At 35.0% G+C, this 26,939-nt stretch overlaps 1 protein-coding gene across 1 annotated transcript in view; it reads left to right on the top strand.

The window, feature by feature from the left end:
- The window catches only part of TOX (thymocyte selection associated high mobility group box), a 340,045-nt gene that overhangs the window by 306,182 nt on the left and 6,924 nt on the right, over positions 1–26,939 (top strand). Inside the window, exons 5-7 of the mRNA XM_049781969.1 lie at positions 1,092–1,322; positions 10,643–10,723; positions 23,376–23,762. Coding sequence (XP_049637926.1) covers positions 1,092–1,322; positions 10,643–10,723; positions 23,376–23,762 — 699 coding nt within the window. The remainder of the gene's footprint in view (positions 1–1,091; positions 1,323–10,642; positions 10,724–23,375; positions 23,763–26,939) is intronic.

Here is a 26,939-nt window from a genome sequence, read left to right on the forward strand (position 1 = left end):
TTTATTTTGGGGTTTGGGATTTCTCCTGGTTCTACTCAGGCAACCATGTGCAATGACAGAGATAAAACACTGGCTCCTGCATGCCAAAGATATGCTTCAGTCTGTTTCAGTATCTCCCAACCCAGGTCTGTTTTTAAACTGAGTATAAAACTATTCTAGAAATGTCTAGATTCTAGGATCCAGCTCCTAGATAACACTGTCCTATATAGAAACTACTATTGCTTTAAATTTGAAATATTTAAAATTAAAAAAGCTTAAAAGTTTATTCCTTATTCATGTTATTCCTTTCATGAGTGCCCATTAGTTTCCTGTGACTTTTTTATATAATAGTGCAATATGCAGATCATCAGACTTTTTATATAATAATGAAGATTTTCAAACTTGATATTCAAGATTGCCAATAATGCAAATGATCAAGCTTCTTTATATATTAATGAAGATTATCACACATATTAATACAGATTATAATTCGGATAATGATGCAGATTACCAGATTTGAGTCTAATTGCAGATCCTTCTAATAAACTAATAAAATTCTGCTAAGAAGCTTCTTCTAATAAATTCTGAGATCTTAATTATATATGTCTAAATTCTGAATATTGCTGGTTTTCTTTTAGTAAATCTTAGAGCAATACCAAAATTTATTCAACATTATGTATTAGACAATTGTCTGTTGTGACTTTTAAAATTGTCATTGGAAAGAAAAGGATTAAATGACACAAAGAAAGTAAGTTATATCGTCTGTATAATATTATCTGTGTAGTAGCTACTATCTGCTATCGTAGAGGTATCTATTACTTGTCAAAGTAAAATACTTCTTGTCGTGGAGCTTTCTAAATAAAAAAGGAAAGCTAAGAAATCTGAAAATTATGTAATGATATTATAAAATAGTATTATCTTAAGGTTACTTAAGATATTCTAAAATAAAAATACATCAAAGATAAAATTTTACCTGAAAAACCATTAAACTAAATGCCTTTTAGAAATATGTTTGTTAATGTGGTATATATCTGTTTATCTCACAGCAGAGCTATTATTTTTATCCTCCAGTTTTTTCGTTCCAATAATTCAAATTTGATTTTTTTTTTCAGATCAATGGTGGAGAAAAACGACCTGCCTCTGACCTGGGGAAAAAACCAAAAACCCCTAAAAAGAAGAAGAAGAAGGACCCTAATGAGCCCCAGAAGCCCGTATCTGCCTATGCATTGTTCTTTCGAGATACTCAGGCTGCCATCAAGGGCCAAAATCCAAATGCTACCTTTGGTGAAGTCTCTAAAATTGTGGCATCAATGTGGGATGGCCTAGGAGAAGAGCAAAAACAGGTAAAAAGATATATACAGTCAACAGAGAATCACTATAATAAGAAAAAGTCTGGTAATCCAATAAAATGACTCCCAATGTCTTTGGTAAAGTTTTCAAATTCTAGTAAATTTCAGAGAATGAGCCCCATTAAAATCAGACTTTGGATAACTTTCATACATATATATATATATATATATATATATATATTTCCTTAATTACTCCTCCTTAACTAGCATGCTATTATTTCAAACTTTGTTTACCTTATACCCTAGTTACTTTTGCAAAGAATTTAACATCTCCCAGTAAGGCAGTATTACGTCATTCCTTAATGGTGCCTGTGTGATCATAAAGGCTAAAAAATGACTAGAAGTATTTTGAAAACTCTCCACACTGCTCCAGCCATTACCATTTACCCTTATTTACCCTTTTTTCATTAAAAACCTCTTTGCCGTTAGAAAATGAGCCTAAAAACTAATAATTTTTAGTCTTAGCCATCCTCTGATGATTACCTAGGTATATCATCCAATTCCACATTTCTTGGGTGTGTTAAGTGGATGAGTGGTTATTTTCTTCTCTTGTAGAATGTCATAGTGAGACTAAAGACCATTATTAAAAAGACTACATGACACACTTAGTTTCATATCTATGTACAAGTAGTCCAGAAGATCTTAAAGGTGATAAAAATCATGGAAAGAGAGCAAAAATTCTTCTATAAATACAGCCTAACTCAAAAACAAGCAATTTTTATTACTTTTTCTATTCCATTGGCGTCAGCTAAAATTTCATTGTCACACATTAAAAATCAGGAAAACATTGTCATTACAGTACAATCATTGAAACAATTACATAGAAGCAGCCTTACTATTATGGAATACTGGATTTCTTTAGTGATGTATTCTTATACAGCAAAATAAGGTTTATTAAAAGAAAGTTAGAGAACAGCGAGAGGTGAGGAAAGGAGATAAACATATTCAAGAGAGACCATGGGCTTCTACAGAGGGGCAAAAACGCTCCTTGTCATAAATTTAAATTTTGTAAAGAATGAAATTATTCAGGCTATATATTTGTAGTTGGGTTTATAACTAACTGAGTTTTATAAAGCAATTTCATAATCAAAATCATTTTTGTTGAGAAACACTATGCCAAGTTTTTTCTAGGAAACTACTTTAATAGAAATCTCTCCTCCACCAATAAGTTACTATTTTTCAAATTTTAAAGTGGTAGGGAAATTTTAAAGCTAAAGTGGTAGGAGCAGTTTGAGTGATTCTAAAATGATTTTTCCCATGCCTTATGCCTTTTGACTTAAGAGGGATTTAGCATAGCTTATCTTTTGCTCTTAAAAGATTATCTTGCTAAACAAAGATAGGGAGACTGCAGAGTCTGCTAAGAGCTGTGGTTTATGCACACCGAGGATGCAGACCATTCCAGGAACAAGCAGAGACAGGGTCAAATGAATGAAATCGGACACTGTCCTTACAAAAGGGAGCAGATTGTATATGATGGGCCACCGCTCTGCAGCTATGAGGCAACCACTTTCAACTGCTTGCAGGAACTGCCAGCAGACCAAGCACGCCTGCCTAGAATGCACATTTGGGCATCAAGAGAATTTCAGCAAAATATCCGAAAGTGTTATGATGGTGTATTACCACCTGTTCTCTCCCTTTATGTTGACTCATTGTGCCAACATAATATCTGTTTCAAACTTAAATTAATTGCATTTTACTTTCATTTAATATTCAAATTGGGAAGCACGCATACCACTCTGTATTTTTTTAAAGGACTGCTGGAGCAGATTAGAAGCAGGCCATTAAACTTCAAAATTTAGGACAAATGTGCATGTTTCAGAACAGTCCCACGTGATGCAATTGGCATCATGTAGGCAGCTGGTTTTAGTAGAAGGCTAAAATTTCATGTGCCACACTTGTTCAGAAATCTTCTTGTCATAATAGCCCGCAATTAGGAACAACTACAAACATAAACACAAACTGGGAAAAATGGACAAAATTATCGATGACTTATTAGGGGGCTCCGAAAATTACAATATTTAAGGAAAAACAACTATTAGAGAGATTACCATTGAATGTTTTCTTGACAGCCAGAGGGAACCTGCCTAACAAAGCTGCTGCATGCTTATATCACATATTTCTTCATTGTGGTGCATAGGCAGGAATGAGAAACCACTGCTGAAGAGCAGATCTTTATTTTCAGAATCCGTAGTGAGAAACATATATTTTATTTTCAGCGAAGAAATCTCTCAAAGAACAAAATGTCGAAGGAAGCTGAAAAAAAGCGATAAAAAAAAAATCCTCCAGAAACACAAAATCCCCTTTATGAATTCTTCCGAACCAAAACCACTGAACAAACTTCACATATCAGAGATCTCTCCATTTTAATCCTTTTGGAAGACAGGGCTGAATTTGCAATGTAGCACAAATGTGTTTGAGATTCCAACTGGAGGTTTTAAATGCTAATGAATCGTAAGACAATGAAGAGCCCATTTTAGAAATGTACTAAGTTGCTAAAAAAGCACCAGATGGAGAAAGGGAAATAAAACATAAGTATTGCTGTGATATTAGCTGTTGCTACTATCTTTCCCTGACTGGAACCTACAGAGAAAGAAAAATACTAACTTAATAGTATGTGCCCTTTAGGTTAGCCTCCTTGGGAGTTTCAGTAACTTTGGTGTTTTGTTGTCGTAGTTGTTGTTTTTAGTGAGGTTTCAGCTCAATTTTCTCTCTCTTCGCGCTATTTCTCAATTCTCTGATCTGGTCATCAAAATACAAGTTCTGGGTCCACAGTGACAATATAGAACAAATCAAGCTCTTCTAAATTAAAGAGTGTGTTGTGTTTAGAAATCAGAGGGATAGGCCCAAAGAGCTATAAAGGGTTCTCGGGTCCTTTTTAGACACGGAAAGTCAGTTCTTAAGTGGGAAAGGAAAGTCACCTTAAATCAGAACCAGATGTAAATTACTAAATGAACCTTAAGTTCCTAATTGGAGACACAGTCAGGCTGTAATACATTTAGCAAATTACAAACAAAATGTTCTTGTTTATATTACATTAACTGGCTTTAAAGCTTCAGCCAAAGAGCTAAATAAACATGCTGTTATGCTAAAAATGGAGTGGAAGGCCTATTCAGAGCTTGGTGTTTTCAGGAGAAACCACAGCCTAGGGAGCCAGAAGAGGGTATTTTTGTCAATGCAGCCCTGCCACGGAAGAGGAGAGTGGGTTTACCTCAAGATCCAGAGCCTAATGAGCAGATATCAGTTACAGGGAAGCTGTTTGAATGCTGTAGCATATGCCTTGTTTCAGGATGCATAATTCATATCCAAGGATATTAGCCATAGCAGTTCAGCTCAATAGCAACACCTCATTATTTTATTCCTCAATATTTATTCCTATGTTTGACGCCTCGTGAAATTACTGTTAATGTGTTTATATAAGGGCAGATCTGACACAAGTGGGAAGAATGTAATTTCCTACTCATTCTTTCCTGCTGCTGTGTCCTCTTCCCCTGGTAGAAGTGGCAAGTGTAAATAGTTAATTTGCTTCAATTATGAGCCTGTCCTGCTAAATTAGAAGCAGCAGGGATATGAAGAGCCAGAATTATACTTATGAGGCAGCTGACAAATCCTCTGAGCCCACAGAATCAAATCATTTACTCCTCATTGGTGCTCAAACACCCACTGCATAAATGCTACTGAAGTTCCCTCCACGTCTTATTTTGTGATAAAATTTGGGTTTTATGTCAATAGTACTTAAGGCTAACTAAAATTCTATTGCTCTGGTAACATTCACTCATGTGTCTGACTTGGCCATTTTCTTATAAACAGTATCCATTTATCATTTGTTTTAACCCTGAGCAAAGGATAAGAGAAATAATTGTTTATTTAGAAACTTCATGTTCACAATAACTTAAAAGTGATTAAAATTAATGCATGAAATGGTGAACATAGTCTACCTTAAAAGGCATGCATGTGGGGCTGGCAAGGTGGTGCTAGAGGTAAGGTGTCTGCAAGAGCTAGCCAAGGAAGGACTGCGTTTCAGTCCCCCGGCGTCCCATATGGTCCCCCCAAGCCAGGGGCAATTTCTGAGCGCTTAGTCAGGAGTAACCCCTGAGCATCAAACGGGTGTGGCCGAAACCCCCCAAAAAGGCATGCATGTCAATATACATGTCATTAATTGGCATAAAAATGGAATCTGAATATCAGACTCATTCAAGACAATTGGGCTTTATATATTTTTGGTAAAAATATTTGGAATGTATGATGCATAAATTGCTGTCTCATCTGTTTCCATGATGTCCATTTTAATCTAGAGGATGCAATTGAGTCCTTTATCATGCATGCTTTTTCTTATGACTTAGAAGCATTATCTCAAACAAGAGGTTATACATTCAGTTCTAAGTATTTCCAAAGCACCTACTACATAACCTGCCTACCCTGTGTGCTAAGGCTTTAGCTTTGGACAAAAGAGTGCAACCACCCAGTTAAGTATGTCACAGAGGGATCAGAGGAAATTCTCTTGCAGGTAGGAGGAGCTCTTGCACAGAAACAAGATCAGTTTGACTCAAGATGGTGCTCTGTCAGACACACTGTTAGATATTGAGTAAATATCTATACATGTCGGTTTTTATGCATCTGTAAAATGCTGATAACAATACTACAACATTCTTATTTAAATCATTTAAGACTATGCAAAGTGACTGACATGTTAAAAAATGCTCTGGAAATAACAGAGAAATTTGAGGGGCAAGGAAAAGAGAAGGGATACATGTTCAAGAGAAAACAGAAGCTTTTCTAGATAGAAAAAAGTTGATAATCAGGTTGATCTGAGGGCCAGTCTCCAGAGTGGACAATGAACCCATCTTGCCTTTGCAAAAAAAAAAAAAAAAATACTAGGAGGAGCCGGAGAGATAGCGTGGAAGTAGGGCGTTTGCCTTGCATGCAGAAGGATGGTGGTTCAAATCCCAGCATCCCAGATGGTCCCCCGAGCCTACCAGGAGCGATTTCTGAGCACCGAGCCAGGAGTAACCCCTGAGCGCTGCCAGGTGTGACCCAAAAAAACAAAGATAAATAAATAAATAAATAAATAAATAAATAAATAAATAAATAAAATACTAGGCAAGTTATGCAAGGTGCTAACTTTACCACATGTTAAAAACTAAGCTTTATATATAATGCAGAGACTTCTGCATTAAAAAAAAAATCATTGAAAAAAAGCTGCGGAAGTTAACTTCTAAAGAGTATGGTAGAGAATTGTGATTAAAATATTTCTTATACATAACTATATACCTAAGCAAATTAAACATGATTTTAATGGAAAATAAAAACCTATATTTGTATTTAAACAAAATGGAAAGAAAGCAGAAATGATAGAACAGAAGGCAGGTCACTTGCCTTGATTGCAGCCAAACCTAGTCTGATTTCAGACATAACATAGGTTTCCTAAGTCTGTCAGGAATGATCCCTGAGCACAGAACCAGGAGTAAGCACTGAGCACCACCAGATACTGCAACAGTTTCTTGTAGTTTCTCAATGCTTGAGTAAAGTCCAAAATTGAAATATTTATGTATATATATTACATGTATTTTAAAATATACATACATTTTTAATAATCATATTACAACTTGGCAGGAATAAACTAGGGCCATGGGACAAAAGAAGAAAGATGAATTAATCATATTTATAAGTTACTTTTTGTATGTGAATTGAATTGATAGCTTGGGGAAGAAACAGAAAGTAAAAATGTAAAATAATAGGTAGTATTATAAATTTTTCTATTTGAGTATATCATATTCTTTGATATATGGTTATTTGCTTATAAAAACTTATGTACATGCTGGCTTGAGAATATTTCAAAAGTGATTGAATCACTAGATTACATGAATATATTCTGGATCCTACAAAATTGCTATTTGATGTTTACGTATGTTTTGCTTTATTCATTACATACACTTTAGTTTAACCACTAAGATGCAATCTTAGATAGAATATGGTTGTTTTCTTAGAATAACAAACCACAGCATATAACTAAGTTAGGACATAACGAATCCAAAAGTGTTTGGATGAGCTGGGGAAGATGATAAATGATGTATTATAATTTTTAAATCCTCATCTGGCTAACTTTGCACTTTATTTCAAACAGCTGTAGACCATTTGGAAGCCATTTTGTAGCTTAACCAAGTACTAATATTTACAATATGAATCACATATCTTTAAAATATTTGTCTTTCCCCTGAGAGAGAGATTGCTTCTTTTCCAAACTTCACTTTGACATAAATCAGACCCATCTTCCTAGGTTAGAAGGTTTGGGTTTTTTTCAGTGATTTGTTCATTGCCAAATGCAGTTGCTTCATCTTGGTTTCTCCAAGACTTTCTTCGTCCATGAATAGAAGTTTTGAAGTATTTGGAGAAACTTACTGATTAATTTAAATTGTTGTTCTAATGTAGTAATTCTCTACCCTTTCACGTGTATGTAAGATTTTTTACATGTTTTTACCATTCTCTGGTACATCTGAGAGGCATTTCCTTTCTTCCAACATTTCTTTCAGATAAAGAGTTTGAAAGGCATCCTTGGAAAGTTTAGAAGCTAAGAGTCTAAAACATATACCAGGTATAGAATATTGGTGCCATTAGGTAGTTCTCAAAGGTAGAGGTTCTGAATCACTGTCAGGCAAACTCCTGAGATTTTCATTCCATTCTGAGGTACACCCCCCCTTTAAACACAGTTACAGATATATACCTCTGAAATTACTGCCCTTTGAATCTTTCCTATGAACATCTGCAGCTATTTGGGAGAGAGCAGGTCTATCAATCCACATAATGCATCATGATGAGCTTACTCTTTTTTAAAGTGGCATTTAGGCACTTTATATGACGATCCCACATAGCTGATCATCAATAGCCAATAGGGAGCCATTTATAGAAAACAGGACAGTCTGAATGCAGGTCAGGTATTCTGTAATAAGATTGATCTTCAAGTGAATCCAGGGAGCACATATTCATTTTGAAATACCTGTCTTCCATAGGTTTTAATCAACACATCTCAAGATAGTTAACACTTCGTATGACGTAAAGATTTTAAGTATAGGGAGTACAACAGAAAGATACTACCACAGAAGTACTCTTTCAGTGGTGCTTTTTCTGTAGAAACCAAATCCAAGACAACAAATGCTACATACAATAAGGCCATTTGACAATATTGTTCTCAGCTGTTTCTTAGAAAATAAAGTTTAGGACCTAATATGAGTTAAAATATGTTTTAATTTTGGAAACTTAACAAATCCAAGGTAATTTGATGGGAGTTAGGGGTGGGGGGAAACAGTACATTTGAATAGCAGAGTGGAAATGATAAAAAGAAATGTTTTGAGTTGACAAATATGGATGACCATCAAAGATATATTTGTTAAGTATATGCTTCAAAAATCCCGTTTAGCAGTTCTTTCTGTGTGGAGGGAAAGAAAACCTTACACTTTTAAAGCAGTAAAAGAAAATGAAAGCATTGTCAGTTGAAGGTCACTAGCTATAAAATATACCTTAGAGACTGAAGAAAAGAACTATAAAAAAGAGATCTGCCTCACAAAAACATATAAATCAATGGAAAGCATAACTTGATATTCCTGATTGTGGCTAAGCTAAGGCATATAATAACATATGTAGATGACACTATTTAGAGGCATTTACTATTTTTCATTTTATCATTTGTTTTGTTTGCAAATTATCTGCAAATTCCCCCCAAAGTAATTCAATTTTCAATAATTAACCCAGCAAATTCAGAACACTCTTGAATTAAAACCAGATAATATTAAACTTCATGATTAAACATTAAACTGTTTCTTTAGTTTAATATTTAGCAAAAAAAGAACAAAAGATTATATGATAATCTTATAATTGCCTATTACAATTTTTATATATACATATATCAAGTATAAAATTTAATTAAAAGCCTCCTAACAAAAAGATCTTCATTAGCTACTCATGTATAGGGTCTTCTATTAATCTATTGACAAGGTTAACCTGTGTTTTCCTTTTGTAAAATGTTCTTTGATTAAAATACCTGTGAGTAAATAATATTTCTCATGTCTTGAATTTCAGTTGGGATCAAGCTCAACAAGCCACCACTAATATCTGTCATAAATTGACCTCTACTGCTGATTTTGACAGATGTTTGGGTCTTTAAATATTTTTATTTCACTTCTCTAATTCTGAAGTCACTTTTTAGTTTTTATCTGTTTTGAATTCACTTTTACAGTATTTTACAGAAAATTTATAGAAGCTCCATTTCCTGCTGTAAAATTCAAAGTGTGGGAAATTTAAGAGTTGTATTGATGAAAATACACTTCTAGGATAGCAAAAGTTAATATGTATGTATATATAAAAGCATATAATTGTGTTATTTAGGACTTATTTCAAAAACAGACTACAAAGCCTTGAGTGAATCAAGTTAATAGTAGCAGACAACCATGTGTGTTCACTTTGCTAATCTTTCATTTTCGACCTTTTTTTCATTTTCTGTTTAACTTAGCCATCTGACCTTTAGCATACTACCAAGTCAGGTTTCAGTACTTTTCCTCCTATTAGGGCGATTTTACTTTTATTTTCACAGTGAGTCCCTCTCAAAAATGAAAAGCTTCTGTAAACTGAAATTAATTTCAGAACATTCTAAACTTTTCACAATGAGATATCTACAGACCTCTGTCACCCAGCGATTTCACTGCAAAGGGCATGACCAAAGGGTGCAGAGAACTCAGTGCATGGGGTCTTCACTGCTCCTGCTTTTAGTCCTTTCCTCATATGTTTTTGACTGTGTTTGTGGCTGATTCCTGACTCTTTGAAACTTTAGCTTTAAGGCTCAACATTTGAAAATAGTGATGAACCCACAAAATCCAGAACTATTCCTTTGGTCTACTTATTCAACATCATTGGTCATCTTTGAATTCTGTCCTCCTTTTTATATTTAGCATGGTACAGGTATCTCCAGATTTGAATACTCTGTAGAGTTATCTGATCATTGCATAAATATGAATGGCCTCTTAACTCACATGTGGTTTCCCTGGGAACCTTCCCCAATAGTACCTTTCTAAGCCAACTTCCTTTATGCTTAACATAACCAAGATCAATCTTTTCACATGGTTTGTGTAAAGTGGAAATTTTTCTATTGTTAATCTCATCTAGTCAATGTCCATACCTCTAAAATATATTTCAATGAGGAAAAATATTATTTGAAGTTATTTATGTTATATAATTGGATACAGATGCAAATTCCATTCAATATTGTACTTCTAGAAATAAAAGCGGATGCACTTTCTAATTTAGGACTCTCTTTGTTGTTATTGCAGGTCTATAAAAAGAAAACTGAGGCTGCAAAGAAGGAGTACCTGAAGCAACTAGCAGCATACAGAGCTAGCCTTGTATCCAAGGTAACGATGTGGTAATGTGGATTATGGTCATTTCACTAAGTACTAACATGCCATTTAAAAGATCACTTTTATCTGCATTATCATTTTTTTCTTAAAAGAAAACTATAATGCCAAGTAAAGATACATGCTATAGAAATATGTGTTCAAATTTAAAAGGCTCTAAAAATACTTTCTGGAACTTTTGTGAGTTACTGTCTACCTATAGATCATGGTTTTATAGATTAGTTACAATACAGGCTAGGTCCTAAGCCAACTTTCTGCTTATGCTTAATCGCATTCTTAAATTTCCTAATTCCCACAGTACCTGTCCCTTGGATATGAATAAGATTTCTACTGTCCTCAATTACTGAATTTCAGAATCATACAGTATGATATAAGTCTGCCTTTTTTCCCAATAACATCATTTTATTTGAAAATGTTCTTTAAAATATGTTATGCTTTAGATTTGGGGTGGGGGGCACACCTGGTGGTACTTGGGATTACTCCTGACTCTGTGCTCAGAAATCACACCTGACAGGCTTGGGGGACCATATCAGATGCCTAGGATCAAACCCGGATCCGTCCTGGGTTGGCAGCATGCAAGACTGTGCTATTGCTCCAGGGCTAGAATATTTTTTTTAAAAATATCCTTAAATATGCAAAAGATGATTGTCTCAAATTAGGAAAGAGACATTTCTCTTTCTAGTGAAGCAACATTTGAGATACCCTTAGATATACCCTTCGAGATACCCTTAGGCTGATACCTTTCGGTACTTCAGTCCAGTTCACATATATTTTGTACTTGGTTTAGTGGGTCGTGGGGTCTAGATTTCTTTTCATTCATTCATGACAAATACTTTCTCTTTTATCCATGAACACTTGCTGCCTCCCTAACACTTTTGAGATAATTATATAAGTTATTGTTTGTTTTGTAGTATAGATATTAAATACAGTGAGGTAGAAAAAAAGAGCACAAAATACAAATGCTTTAGACCTTTTATTCAAATTCAACTATTTATATCTCACTTGTGAAGAAAATTGTATCAGCTCCCTTGGAATCTTTTTGTTGTAAGAACTTCTTTTGTTTTGATTTTGGATTTGAGGGTACACTTGGCTATGCTCAGAACTTTCTCTTCACTCTGTGCTCAGAGATCACCCCTGCCGAGGCTTGGAGGACCATATGTGGTGCCAGAGATTAAACTCTGGTCTGTTGCGTACAAGGCAAGCACCCTATCAACTGTACTATCTCTCCAGTCCCAATCAAACGCCTTCCGAAGTTGTGGTTTTTGTTGATACAATCTCACATTTATGTACATTTGTAGAATTCACACTCATTATAAATATAGCAAAAGAAAGAAAAACAAGGCACAAAATATTGTATCCACCAAGTCATTAGAATTCCACATGTGGGTGAAAGAAGTAGGGGAAGAATTAATACTACCAAAATGATAAAGTCATAAATTAATTGTTTCTCAAAAGTTCTTTAGTGGAATATGCAGAAACCAAAGGTATTCAATACTGAGATTACTAAGAATAATATTCTCAAAATGTAAGAAGAAATTTTTATATAAATAATCCATATGTTATTCAATGTAAGTCTTTTTCCTCCACGTTAGTACTTTAGTAAGAATAATTAACAGATGAGAAAATCAGAAACTAGTCCTAATCCTAGTTCAAAGCATTCTGATTAATGGCATGCAGACTACCAGAAAGCTATAAGACTGAATATATTTCGAGTTCAAAGAAAAGATCCTCTGATTTACTCTAAGCTGCAACTTTTCTTACTATTCATTCTCAGAGTTGCAACCCTCAGTATATATGACCATCTGTATAAATGACGTGAATTGACATTTCTGTGATTATGAAACCAAGCACTTTTTTTTTACAGCTTACCCTAACATTTTACTCTTGGAAATTTAGAATATTTTCTGGAACTGCTGAATGCCTGTTTATATACAACTATCTATTCTGTGTATATAAATTGAAAGAAAGTTACAAACACCCTCTTCAGGTTAGGAAAATTGCCCTCTGATTTTTGTGGCTGGAATATTTACCACAGAAGCTGCCAAGCATGTGGAGAATATTTACCAGCCCACCTCCCATAGAGCAGCATGGAAATATGTAAAAATTTACTTCTCTTCTATTTTAAATAATAATGATAGGTAAAAAAAAAATAATGCCAGAGTCACAGATGGCCTATCCCACCCTCAGTATTGGCCCTGCAATTTACAAGTTGGAACAATATTCTTCCCTAAAACTCTCTCAGTCCTATAAATGTGTGTCAAAATACTAAACTCTCCTCTAAGGTCACTGTGGTCAATGAATGCTGTATTAGCCTAAGTAGAATATCTATTATTCTAAATTCTTTCTGATGACTTTGATTTACTCCTCTAGGATGACATATCTGTGTTTCTGCTTTCCTATCTAAAGCATTAAATTTAGCCAAATAAAGCTTCATATTCCTTTAATATCTTCCCTTGCTAATTTGCCCCTTTGGAGTCTCTAGGTTGTGTTCTCTGTCCCCTCTGATGCCACCACTCCCTCCCCCACCACCACATGACAGGACCACATCACACCTGTTCCATGTCAGGCACAGGGCTGGCTGCTGAGAGCACAAAGATGAATATGACAGATCAAAGAAAAATGTTTTGTGATACTTGAAATGTTGAAAACTTATCTAAAATTAGCTGCCTCTTCTTGAACATAAAAATAGAAACCCAGTCAGTGAATATTGGCTCCATTTATGAGAATATCTTCATAGGCATGACTGTGTTTCTCCTCTTTGAATTGTTATATTTTTACTCAAATGAACTATATACAACCCAAGTCAATGTTTCTCAGAAGAGGTGTACTACTCCTTGGATGGGTATGACTGGATTTATATCTGGATGCATAGAAGAGAAGTTTTTGTTCCCTTAAAGCAGGGATACTGTGGTTTTGTTCATTGAAAGAAGGCTAGTAGGTCAAATACATTTGGTAACCTCTGATTCCTGGCTTAATAAGTTAATGACTCTCCCAAATTATAAAACTCATATTTAGTAAATGAATGGTCTAGCCTTCATATTTCCAAGTAAAATAGTGATTGTAATAGGCCAGTGGAGTTGTCCCCCACAATAGCACAAATATAAAAAGAACCTTGCTAATTTTTGTACAATATGATGGGCATTTTACGTGTTTTTTCATTTGCCGTTTCCACAACCCAATAAATTCCATTTTTAACACCATTTTTGGGCAATCTCTAAACAGATAGACATTAAGTATTTGTCCACAGAAAAGATGGATGACAGTTGCAGTGTGGCTGAAAAGAATGCCTCCCTATCCTGTTCAAAGCTTATCAAGTTTTCTATACTTGGCAAATATTTAGACCCACGATCCATTATTCCCAGTAAAATTTTTTGTTTTTGTTTGTTCTTTTTTTTTTGAGGTTATACCTGGTGATGGTCAATGGTTATTCCTGGTAGTTACTCCTGTGGTCCATATGGGATGCCTGGGACTGACCCCCAGTCGGCCCTGTACAAGGAAAGCACTATGGGTCTGACCTCTCCCAGTAAAATTCTCAGCTAACTCTTCCATATTGGACAGTGAGTGAGCTAGAGTTATAATACAGCTGGTAGGGCATGTGCCTTACATGCAGACAACCCAGGTTCAATCCCTGGTACCACCATATGGTCTCCTAGGTCCAGGAGGAGTTCTCTTTGAATACTGAGCCAGAAGTAAACCCTAAATGTCCCAAAACAACACAAAATAAGCAAAAAATATGTTAGATAATGAAGAGAAAGGCTGACCTCTGTTAAGTAAGGCATTGCACTGGAAGGCTACTTCCTTATTCCCAAAAAGTAACCTAAGACCCTAATCAGAACCAGAAGCCTGCAGAGTGTTTGGAAAAATTCATCTAATTGCCATTCTATTCCTGCTGTATAGATGCCTCATCTGACAACTAGAGTTTATGGCAGGCCTGCATTGTAAAGGATGCAAGAACAGAAATATGGAGTGTGTCAGCACAGCATGAGTCAGACCCCAGTGCCACCCTTTCCATTTTAGGGTCTATAATTTAGAGAAGAATTTTGGAAATATTTCAGGGGTTTTTTGTTTTGTTTGTTTTGTTTTTGTTTTATGGGCCACACCCAGTGATGCTCAGGGGTTACTCCTAGCTATGTGCTTAGAAATCGCTCCTGGCTTGGAGGACCATATGGGACTCCAGGGGATCTGTCCTAGGTTAATGCATGCAAGACAAATGCCCTATGACTTGTGCCACTGCACTGGCCCCAGAATGTTGGAAAGATTTCAGATAAAAATGTCATAAAGGTAACTGCAAGAGAAAGAAAGGATAGAAACAAGTGGCCAAGAAAAGAGAATTTGACATTATAAATCCTTTGAAACAAAGGCTTGAAACAGTTAAACAACCTCATAGCCCTGAGACCTAAAGCAAGTGCTTACTTGCAATGGATAATCTCTGATTATAGAGCAAGACAATAGACATCATGTCTACCTAGAGAACTTTAATCTGGACACAAGCACATTCCTCAACTCTTGAATGCTGGGGTTAAACAATTGGGTTAAACAAGTTCTCAAAAATATTACAAAGCAGTGAGAAAAAAGTTTTAAAAATAAGGATGGCAAAGTATGGCCAAGGGATCTTGCAGCTCTATGTTCCTTCTGATATCCTGGACACATGCTGGTAGACCCAAGAATCCCACCTAAGTAGCAATGAGAAAATCCTCAGAGAACAGAAGGCTCACAGATCTTGGAACAGGAAAATCTGAGTTCAAGTTCCAAATTTGTCACTTCCTAATTGCATGTCCTCAAACAAGTAGTTCCATTTGTAACTCACAGCCTCTTCTCTGAGGAAAGTAAGAATAACACAAAGGGTGGGGGGGTAGTGTCATAGCAGTAGGGTGTCTGCCTTGCACATGCTAACACAGGAAGAACCTCAGTTCGATCCCCTGACATCCCATATGGTCTCCCAAGCAAGGAGCTATTTCTGATCACAGAGCCAGGTGTAACCCCTGAGCATCACCCAGTGTGACCCAAAAACCAAAAAAAAAAATAATAATAATAGCACAAGGGCCCTGACAACATAGGCTGTCATGAAGGATAGGGATTCCTAGCTTCAGCAGTTTTACACATTGATCTATTTAAGATCATTTGGGGTAGGGATATTGAATAAAGCTTAAGGATATATTTTTCCATAGATATAGGAATTCCTAGTCATGGCTCTAAATTATTATGTTGAAAACAATGTATAACTTTAAAACAGTGGAACTAGTTTAATTTTACCGCAAAGACTAGGATTTATATTCCCAAAATGAGTGTTGCATCTAAAGCAGTCGCTTTGTGAGGCTACAAACTTATTTTATTATTGCTCCCAGAGTTCAGAAGATTTTTTTGAAACTACTCTTCTAGAACTGCTGTAAGGAAAAAGTTTATGAGCCACATTGGAAAATCACTCTTGTTACATTGTTTTCACACATCATTTTTTTTCCCTAAAAATCACCCAGACTTCGTTTCAAGTGACTATTAACTGTTTTCAAAATAAAACCCACCATCAGAAGACAAAAAAAAAAATGTCTGAGGGAATATAAAACAGCGTCCTACAGGCTCTGGAGAGAATCCCCTTAGATAAGTGCAAAATAGTCCACTCAAATACAGCATCATTTAAAATAAACCTGTTTCCTCAGAAATTTCTTCAGTATCCTCCTGAAAGGAGACACTACTTAGATGAATATCTTCTGGCATATTAAATAAAAGTAATCAGATGCATGGCTTTAAGTCATAACAAATCTAAGATTTTGTTTCTACAGAGGTACCAAAATTTATAGAGGAAAATAGAACCATTTTATATATAGTATAGGACAATATTGACTTACATATTAAAGTGCTTGGTTGTTACCACCAATAGTAAAGAACAATGATTAGTTCAATTAAATATATAAATGTTAAATAAACGGAATTATTTCTTTTTATAGGATGAAGCAACATTTAGAATTCATGGCATGGAATGTTATAGAGGCACATCCTGAGTCTGAGTTTAAAAAATGGGATGGGTCATTTTATGACTGTTAACATAAAATTTGCAGCTCTATAAGCCCAGATTGTGGTTTAAAGATAATAAAATCTCATGCTTCAGGGTGTAAGTTAATCACCTGCAAGGACCAAAGAGTTTTTTCTTCCAGAAGGAACAGTGTACAATTGAATAGGTGCATAAATTTTGTTTAATTTCCAGTGTATCAAGTATTGGTCAGTAGTAAAAGCAAAAAATCAAATTAGATGGACTATTAATCTGATTTGGTTCAACAACTTCTATATTGTTGCTTCAACTGAATTTTATGTCTTATGTTTATACTTTGCTATTTTAAATAACAATTGCTTTGCCAATATTTCATGTTTATAGTGCTGATCATCCTGGAAGGGGGACATTTATATAGTGCAGTTTTTTCTTCATTTTATAAAATGAATGGTGTTTAAAGTATGTTATCAACAACTTAATAATATAAAGGTGTTTTAAAGATTATATATAGGCCAGAGCTATAATTCCTTTTACTGGGTAGACATAGAAGACCTATTCCACACAAATATTCCTTTTTTCCCATAGAAAACATATTTCAGAGTCAGTGGCCCAAAAGAAAAATAGAAATAGAACTTATTCAGAAACTAACAACCAGAACATAGTTCTACACAAATTTGTCAAAAGATTACCAAATTGTCAGATTCAGGAGTAAAATTTAAGGTATATACATACAAAATCACACTTGTCAGGTGACTAATATGAAATAGATGCCTAGATAAAATTGGTCAATATTAAATACAGAATAAAAAAACAACAATATCATCTGGTGAGAAAATAGTTCTTAATTATGAATGTTATGAATAAATATCTTTATATACAATGTAATTGTTTGCAAAATTGTAGCCTTGCCTTGATAGTTTTACTGGAATAAAATGACAGTGAGAATAGATCAAATTTATGATTTCACATATCTGTTTTGAATTTATGAGTTTTCAGTTGAATATGTTATTTTATCTATAATCCAAAATTATAAAAACAATACTGTAATTAATCAATGGCTTGTTGTATTAGTTTAAGAACTAATCAGAAGTAAAGCTAGATGTCGGATTTTTTTTCATTTTTTCCTCATTTCTAAATAAGTGAATCTAACACAAACATACAACTTCTCAAAATATGTGTGATGCTTCAGAAGTTTCCCTTACATCTTGCCATCTACCTAAGATCTTCTAGAAAAAGGATAGGGCACTACTATATCTCTTCTCTTTATGAATGGTATGATTTATGGTCACAACAGAGCAGAGATCAATCTTATACTCTTGGTTTTCTTGCAACACTCTCTGGGAAGAGCAATAGTATGTCTTATCAAGGTTTTGTCATGACTATCAGTGGCTTCATAAAGTGCTGTTTAAGAACACTTAGTAGGTCATTAAATATATGTGGGTTTTTTTTTTTGTTTTCTATGTAATTTGCATTATGCCATGTGCAAGGGACACAGATCCTTTCTTTGCTGATATAATCCACCATTTTGAAGAGAGACTACAGAGAGAGAACCCATGTTGGAGGACTTACCATGTATAGGCACAAGGATAGACTCATTATTTAACTTATCATAGTCAACAATTGAGGAAGTAAAGAGAAAACATGTAACTTCCTATATTCTCCATCTGTTAAAATTTGTATTTGAAAATTTAAGTGCTGTCCAAATCATTGTCTTTGGAAATCTAGTTAAACTTTTTCTTTAGTCCTTCTAGTGATTATTTAACCTTTATAGACTGAAGTATGGAAAAAATAAATGACTTAATGTCTGGATAGACTAAATATTTTGTGTTTATCATAATAAAGAACCTTTAGATGACACTATAGTATTTCACATCAAGGTTCTATCCATTTCTAGGTATCTATAAGTTTATATCTGTGTGTAAATCTATTATTTATGAAAGAAATATTATCATTTTAGAAGTAAAATTGATTTTGGAAATACCAAAATAAAAAATTGAGGAAATATCATTAAATGATACATGGCTTAGCCATTCTATAATGTAATCGGGAAACTACCAACTTCCTAATTCTAGTAGGGAACTGTCACCAGCCTTAGCCTACCATATAAAATATACTATGCAGATATTCAGTAAACATGAAGCAATGGATTTTAATATTATACCTAGATGCATGTAATTTAAATATGCATTTTGGAGCAATAAAACTTCATTTATTTAAACTAAGACTAACAATAAATTGAAGTGAAGGGTCCTGAGAGATAGCACAGCAATAGGGTGTTTGCCTTGCAAGTGGCCAATCTAGGACAAATGGTGATTCAAATCCCAGCATCCCATATGGTCCCCTGAGCCAGGAGTGATTTCTGAGTGTAGAGCCAGTAGTAACCCCTGAGCACCACCGGGTGACTCAAAAAAACAAACAAAAAAAATGAAGTGAAGATTCTACTTCACATTTAAAGATATATTTTTATTTAATTATTTTGTAATGTGTTAGTTCTTCTGAGTCAGTGTGTTCTACTTGATACTTGATACTGTTCCCTTGAAATGATCACCAAGAAAAGTTTTTGTGATTCTCACTTGCAGATTTACTACACACCTAAGTCTATATGTACATATAGGCACCTACTCGACTTTAGGTAGCCAGATGTTGTTTTCCACATTTATTTTTCTATGGACCCTGTTTTTGTAAAGCCTTATTTTTCTACAAATCCACTCTCATTAATTATTGAAAGCTTGTTTATGTAAAGGGCATAGTGAGCATTGTACTTAAAACTGCTTACCTGAACTGCATTCTGGCCCATGTAAATCAATCTATGCTAAACATCTGTACTCACTAGATTTAGCTGTTTTACTCTGAGTTTGGGATAAGTATTTGTCTTTTGGTTGAATTAATAAATATGTCTGTTTAAATTTCATTGGTGTACCCAGCATTGCATGTGTGTGACACAGCATTCAGTCCCTGACATTACTGAGCCTTCTGAGCATATCTAGGTGTGGCCTTGTAGACTCCTGACATAACCTTCACAATAAAAGCTTTTTAAAAATAGAATCAAGGGACCTAAACTTTAACAATCTAAACTTAAAGGGGCCTGCTATATTGGAAGGCCAGGGGGCAAAGGGTGGTCGTATAGGATACACTCTGGGGCTATTGATGGAGGGAGGTTGACAATGGTGGTAGGAAGGGTCCTGACTCATTGTATATCTGAAATTCAACTATAAAGGGCTCTATAAATCACAATTGTTTCGATAAAATAAAATAAAACTTAAAAACTAATAAAAATAAAATAAAGTATATCAATATAATTCCTAGAATGTATAATCATATCTGAATAGGATGTTTTATCTGTGTGCACTTGTGTTACAGGCACACACGTGCATATATTTTTGTCTATGTCTATCTGATCGCTGATTCAGTATATACTATTATCACCAGCTAATGAGGTGATTATTGGCTATAAAATAATATTTTATATCTACACATATGTACTAATCAGATTGCATAGAAAATAAAAGTGGTATTTCTGTTTAAATGCTTTTCCTTTTTATGTATAACGATTATTTTTAATACTATAAAATATCAGTGTGTAGCTTAGCCCTTCAATTTGTATAGATTCACCACAGATACACCATTGCTTACATTTAAAACTGTAATAAACCAGACAAATGTACTATCTTATTTTAATAGATATTTTATTTTAATAGGCCATCATATAATAATTCCTTAACCTGTGTGGCATTGACAAAACTCAAAACTAAGTATAAAATCAGCTTTTCAGCTGATAGGTGATAAAAGAGGGAATGTGAGTACAATGAAAACACTTCCTGGATGACTTGAATATACAGGTACACAATAGGCACCTAATGTTGACGACATACATAGAATAACTATTGAATCAAGCATTGCAGTGTTATTCCAATGGAAAACTAGGCACTTTTTACGAAGCCTGAATTAATGCATTTGACCTTTTTCTTGAATTGTTCATGATTCTTCACATCAACAATTACAATTTGGAAATGGAAAATAAAAAAATATCTTCTAAGTACTACATTTAATAAACTCCTAGGTTTAAAGCCTTCTCTTGAGAACTTTCTGAATCATTGTTTGAAAGAAATAAGCCTATTCAAAACAGAACTAGAACACAGGCTGCTCCAGAGGAAAGAGTGTGCCCCCATAATGTTAAAGAAAGAAATTACACATCTCAAGTACAGAAAGTATGCCTGGAAACCATTTTTTACATAGCATGTTAAGAAAGAAAACAAGGATTTGGGGTGTCTACATTCATTTCAGAGGGCTACGTCTAGACCAAAGATACAGATAGTGGGTAAGGTGCTTGCCTTGCATGTGGTTGACCCAGATTCAATTCCTGGTACCACATCTGTCTACACACACACACACACACACACACACACACACACACACACACACACAGATGTACAGCACCACCAGGAGTGATCCTTATGCACAGAGCCAGGAGTAAGCCCTAAGCACAGCTACGTGTGATCCAAAATTCAAAACAGAGGCTGCATCAACAGTGACACAGAGAAATACATTCTAAGAGAGGATTCTTGGGACAGGCCTAAGCTCTCAGGGTGTGCCTTACTCTATGCTCTCCATGGAGTCTGGAGTATTCTATCTTAAGGGAACTCTACTTTTCATGGTATGACATGATTTAACAATTTTAAGTTGTGTCTTTCTATGGAAAAAATATTGGGCTGATAGTTCACATACCCATGCTCCTCCCCTCAGGTCAATAATCAGATGCAACAAATTCTGTTGTGCTTTTCACTTAATTTCCCTTTTGCCAGGAGTTGGAATTGAGTGACAAGTTTAGTCATTAGTAATAACGTAGACTGACTTGTAAAATGAAGTGCCCACATTGGGTTTCATGCCATCATATGTGACAGACCAACTTCCTACCATGCCTGTTAGGTGGATAAGTGAAGTTCTAGAAATCAGGAGGAACTGAGAAATACTCAGCTGTGCTGAGAGCCACAAGAAACTCATTCTGACCTGTACACAGATAAAAATGGCATCAAGGTAACAGCAGAAGAGCATACTTGCTACTATAAGATCTTGTTCTGACAAAGTGATTTTTTTGTCCTCCAGAAGCCAATTTTCTTCCTGCATTTGGTTTATCCTTTTCTTTTTTAGTTTAACAGCAAAATTTCAAGGAAGTAGGTTCAAGGCCAAGAAAAAAAGGCCTCAGGATTAATCCTTAATTTTTTGCAGCTTTCACTAAAATATCTCCATTTTGAGTCAATTAAAATATTATTAGGAAATGGCCATACCAAGGTGTGGAAAAATTAGGACAACGTTATATTAATTTCTGATGAAGTCTAAAATTTCTAAAAGAGATTATTTTTATCTAGTTCATTATGAGAAATAATTCATCACCAACTTCATTTTCAAAATTAAGTTTAATTCTATGGTCTCTTTGAAAATACAGTCATATTTTCTGGCACAGACAGCTAGCTTAACTATACAAATGCATGCTTGGTCTGCCAGAGACCCGAGTTCAATCTCCAGTACCACAGGATCCTTCAAACGTTGTAAGAAGTGATACCAAATGAAGACCTAGATGTACTTCCCAATAACATTGATCATGAGCCAAAACAAAATACCTCTTTTATTGTCTTGAGAAAGACATTTCAGTATTCTTTTCTTTCATATGCTTTAATTAGCCATATTTGTCTTCATTTCTTACATAAAGCAAAGATTTAAGCTGATCTTTCTGAAAAAGTAAAAAAGGAAGGAAAACATAATTATAGAAAACAATCAATAGAATAAACTCTGGAACAAAATTACTTTCAAAGTGAATTAGAATCATATTTCATACTAGGGTGAAATCCATCATTCTGCCTTTCATATTTCTGATTTTGGATAACGAGAAAGTTACCAAGTTAGAAATTAGCATTGAGACAAACAGAAGAAAAGTCATCAAAGATTGTTTTAAATTTTATGAGATTGAGTTAGATGAGTCTTAAGTCATGTTACAAATAATGCTGGAAGAGTTAGCAGATAAAACAAATAGATGGGAATTAACAGGATGATGGAAAGGGGGTAGAGGCCTTGGGTAGACTGGTGATAAAGAAGGGAGGTATATCTATATATCCAAACCAGAGAGTCATTAACACTGAAAGTATGAGATCAACAACAATAACCAAATAAAAATATTTTTCCCCTACAGAGGGAAAGAATAAGACGCAGGGGTCTTCAAACTACGGCCCGCGGGCCACATCTTGTATTTATTCCCATTTTGTTTCTTCACTTCTAAATAAGATATATGCAGTGTGCATAGAAATTTGTTCATAATTTTTGTTTTTACTATAATCTGGCCCTCCAACAATTCGAAGGACAAGTGAACTGGCCCCCTTTTTAAAAAGTTTGAGGACCCCTGAATAAGAGGATAAAGATGTTGATAAACTAGAGACACTGGTGGAGAAAAGTTAAATTTGATGGTGGGAATGGTGCTGGAACATACTATGCATAAAACGCAGCTATAAAAACTTTGTAAATCATGGTGTCTTAAAATTAATTTTTAAAAACTATTTGAAATATAATGGATGTTTGTTTGGGTGAACATTCAGAAGTAAACGCACAGTGTCTTGTTCATATACATCAGTTGCATGTGAATTCACCTCCTAATGTTGCTCCTTGTTTCCTCTACAGAGCTACAGTGAACCTGCTGACGTTAAGACATCTCAACCTCCTCAGCTGATCAACTCAAAGCCGTCAGTGTTCCATGGGCCCAACCAGGCCCACTCAGCTCTGTACTTAAGTTCCCACTATCACCAACAACCAGGAATGAATCCTCATCTAACTGCCATGCACCCCAGTCTCCCCAGGAGCATAGCACCTAAGCCGAATAACCAAATGCCAGTGACTGTCTCTATAGCAAACATGGCAGTGTCCCCCCCTCCTCCCCTCCAGATCAGTCCACCTCTTCACCAGCATCTCAACATGCAACAGCACCAGCCACTCACCATGCAGCAGCCCCTTGGGAACCAACTCCCCCTGCAGGTCCAGTCTGCCTTACATTCTCCTACCATGCAGCAGGCAAGTACATGCTCTAAACTCCTGTAGATATTGGGGAACTGTGGTGGTGGGGAGGCAGAAATATATGTGCATCTAGCAGAGGTAAATATGCTTCCATCAATTCATTTTAAATAGAAGAGAGAGAATGTGTCTTAAAGATGTTCAAGAAATACCTGCTTCTTAAAAATAATAATCTATAAAAAATAATAATCTATGTATAGGCAACACTACATGATCACAACCATTGATATATATGTAGTTTTATAACTACTATTTTCTTTCCCATGATTTATTTTTTGCTTTGTTTTCCACTTCTTGAGTAGAAACGTTTATTATTCTGAAATGACAATGTATAAAATTCTACATTTTAATATCTATCAACCTATTTATATATAGTTTGAAAATTGGGATGTCTTGATTATTATGCCTAGTAAATTGTATAATACTGCAAATAAAACCAAGCTTCTTGTTTCTGGTTAGCAATATCAAATTTGGTACAACCATAAAGTTCTAGAATAAATAAATCTTTAAACTTAAGTCTGATTTCTAAATGGATATCTGGCATCTGCAGAGTTTGGAAAAACAAGTTTGGAAGTATTCCTGACCACACCTAAACTAACTTTCCTTTGAATCAGTGTTTTCTTTCAAAATTTGGTATTGTTTTAAAATTTGAAAATGGAGATTAGGGGCTGGAGAGGTGGTCCTAGAGGTAAGGTGTCTGCCTTGCAAGCACTAGCCAAGGAAGGACGGCGGTTCGATCCCCCAGTGTCCCATATGGTCCCCCCAAGCCAGAGGGGGAGCGCTTAGCCAGGAGTAACCCCTGAGCATCAAAAGGGTGTGGCCTCCCCCCCCCCAAAAAAAAAAGAAAAAAGAAAATGGAGATTAAATAGTGTAACTAAATTGAACATGAAACATTCAAAGTTTAACATACTTAAAATTAGGTCATGGTAGAAACTCCAAGCCATAGGAAAATTTTCTATCACTTTTATAATCACTTTTATGATCTCTATTCCCAAAGTTATAATGAAATATGCAATTATAGTACCCTATATACTATATCTATAGTTCCCTCATTAAATTTGAGTCTATAGTTAGACCAGGGTAGAGTACAAATGACACTAATTTAGACTCAAGCTAATTTTTGTAATTATTGTAAGTAACAAACCTAACTGTATTACCTTCACTTATCTTTAATTTTTAAATTTATATTTCATAGAATGATCTTAAGTACACAATCTAATATTTTTCAGGAATATGTTCAGAAGATTATTGCTAGAATTCAAATTCAGGTGTTTTTAGAACTAGGAGCCTGGTCAGAGAAATAATACCAACATTAAGGCACTCACCTCACCAACACTGGTTGAATCCTGATCTACAAGTCTACAGAGTCCTTTGATCATTCCAGAATCACCCTTAAACAAAGAGCCTGGAGTAAAATCCAGTACTGTCTGATGCCAGTATCTTCCTCCATCTCCCTCAAAGACAGACATCAGAGCCTATGTTCTTAAATTCTAGGCCAGCTGCTCCTTACTTCTACTAATTCTTGTGGACTATTTATAGGAAATCTGTGATTCTTAAACATCTGGAGGATTTTTTCATCTTAAAGTTGTAAATGCTAATGGAGAAAACAGGGACGTAGCTCTTAAGTAAAGTCTTCCTTGATCTCTAAGTAAAATATATTTACAAACCTCTGTGACTCAATAGGGAAGAAAATTAGGAACAAACTGACCTGCCATTTCTGCCATCTTGCCTTATTTACAGAAATGTTTGTGAGCAGCAAGTAATATTCCTAGAATCAAATAACTTTCCATAAGACATTATTCACAGCAAAGTGATACTGTCAGACAAAAGAAATAAAATACAAAAAGCACAGCCTCAACAAGTTGAGGGCCAGAGTCCTGCTCAAAGAGACCAGGGTTTTTTTCCTCATTTATCTACTCAGAACTAATTTATCTGTTTATACTCACACTTTGGATGTGCTAGATCCTAAACATATTAGAAATATATTTAGCCCATGTGAAAGTTCAAGAGACTATGTCTCATTCTATAATTTTAACTGGATGTGAAGAGTAACTATTTTATACTAATTATTTTATGGATTTATTTACTTTGTTCACCAACATTTAAGTCAATTTTGTTAAACTTACCCCCAAATATGTTCTTACTGAGATTGTTGAGCCTGATTTTGCTTTACACTAATAAAAAGACAAAGTGGCACGAACCCAAACAAAATAAACACAAGGTTACAGTAATTAGTATCTATTTTAAAAATGTTTTGGTTGTCATAAACAGTCAATAATATTTGAAAGAACAAAGGATTACTTGTGCAAGTAAATAAAAGAAACACAGCAATCTGGGGCTAGAACGATAGTTTAATTCCTGGTATCCCATATGATCCTTCAGCATCAGCAGGAGTATTTCCTGAGTGCAGAGCCAGGACTAACCTGTAAACACCACCAGGTGCAACCCAAAACAAAACAAAACAAAAACCCAACTTAGTCAATATTTAAATATTAAAATGTTATAGGTTGGTTAATTTAATCTCAATACCTTGAAAGTTTAATTTGTTTGTTTTAGTTATAGGCATATTAATGCTAGTCACTGACTAGACTCTAGAAATCATATCATAACTGAGAACAGGAGTTTCCTCATGAAAGTCATATCAGAATCAAGAGTGGCAGGTAGCAGTTGGTAATAAGATAAACAAATGGTGGGTTGCTGAAATTCTGTGGGGGGAATCTAAAACATGGGATCTAAGCTCATGGGAGTGGAGAAATGGCAGAGCCCTTTACCATTAGACTGGAATGCCTAAAGAATGCCCCTGCCTAGGATGCCCCAGAAACCCAAAGTATGGAAAGACAGCTTTTAAAAATCATACAGTGTTCAGGCACTTTAGAGATAGTATAGTGAATAGGATGCATGCCTTGAATGCAACCAACCTGGGTTCAATCCTATGTCTCATATGGTTTCCCTAGACCACAAGGTGTAATTCACAAGCGCAGAGCCAGGAATAACCTTTGAGCACTGTGAAGTGTGGTTCACAAAATAAAAACCAAAACATAAAAAACAGGACAGAGTTCAAATCAATAGAACTGAAATTCTATCAAGTTCCATTCCTGGCACTACCTAGCACCTGCATTCCTGCCTACACTGTAGCTCTGGTGGACACTGAGAACAGTTACCAAACTACTTTGTCTC

This window comes from Suncus etruscus, chromosome 10 (genome assembly GCF_024139225.1).
Source record: "Suncus etruscus isolate mSunEtr1 chromosome 10, mSunEtr1.pri.cur, whole genome shotgun sequence".
In the NCBI taxonomy this organism is placed as follows: domain Eukaryota; kingdom Metazoa; phylum Chordata; class Mammalia; order Eulipotyphla; family Soricidae; genus Suncus; species Suncus etruscus.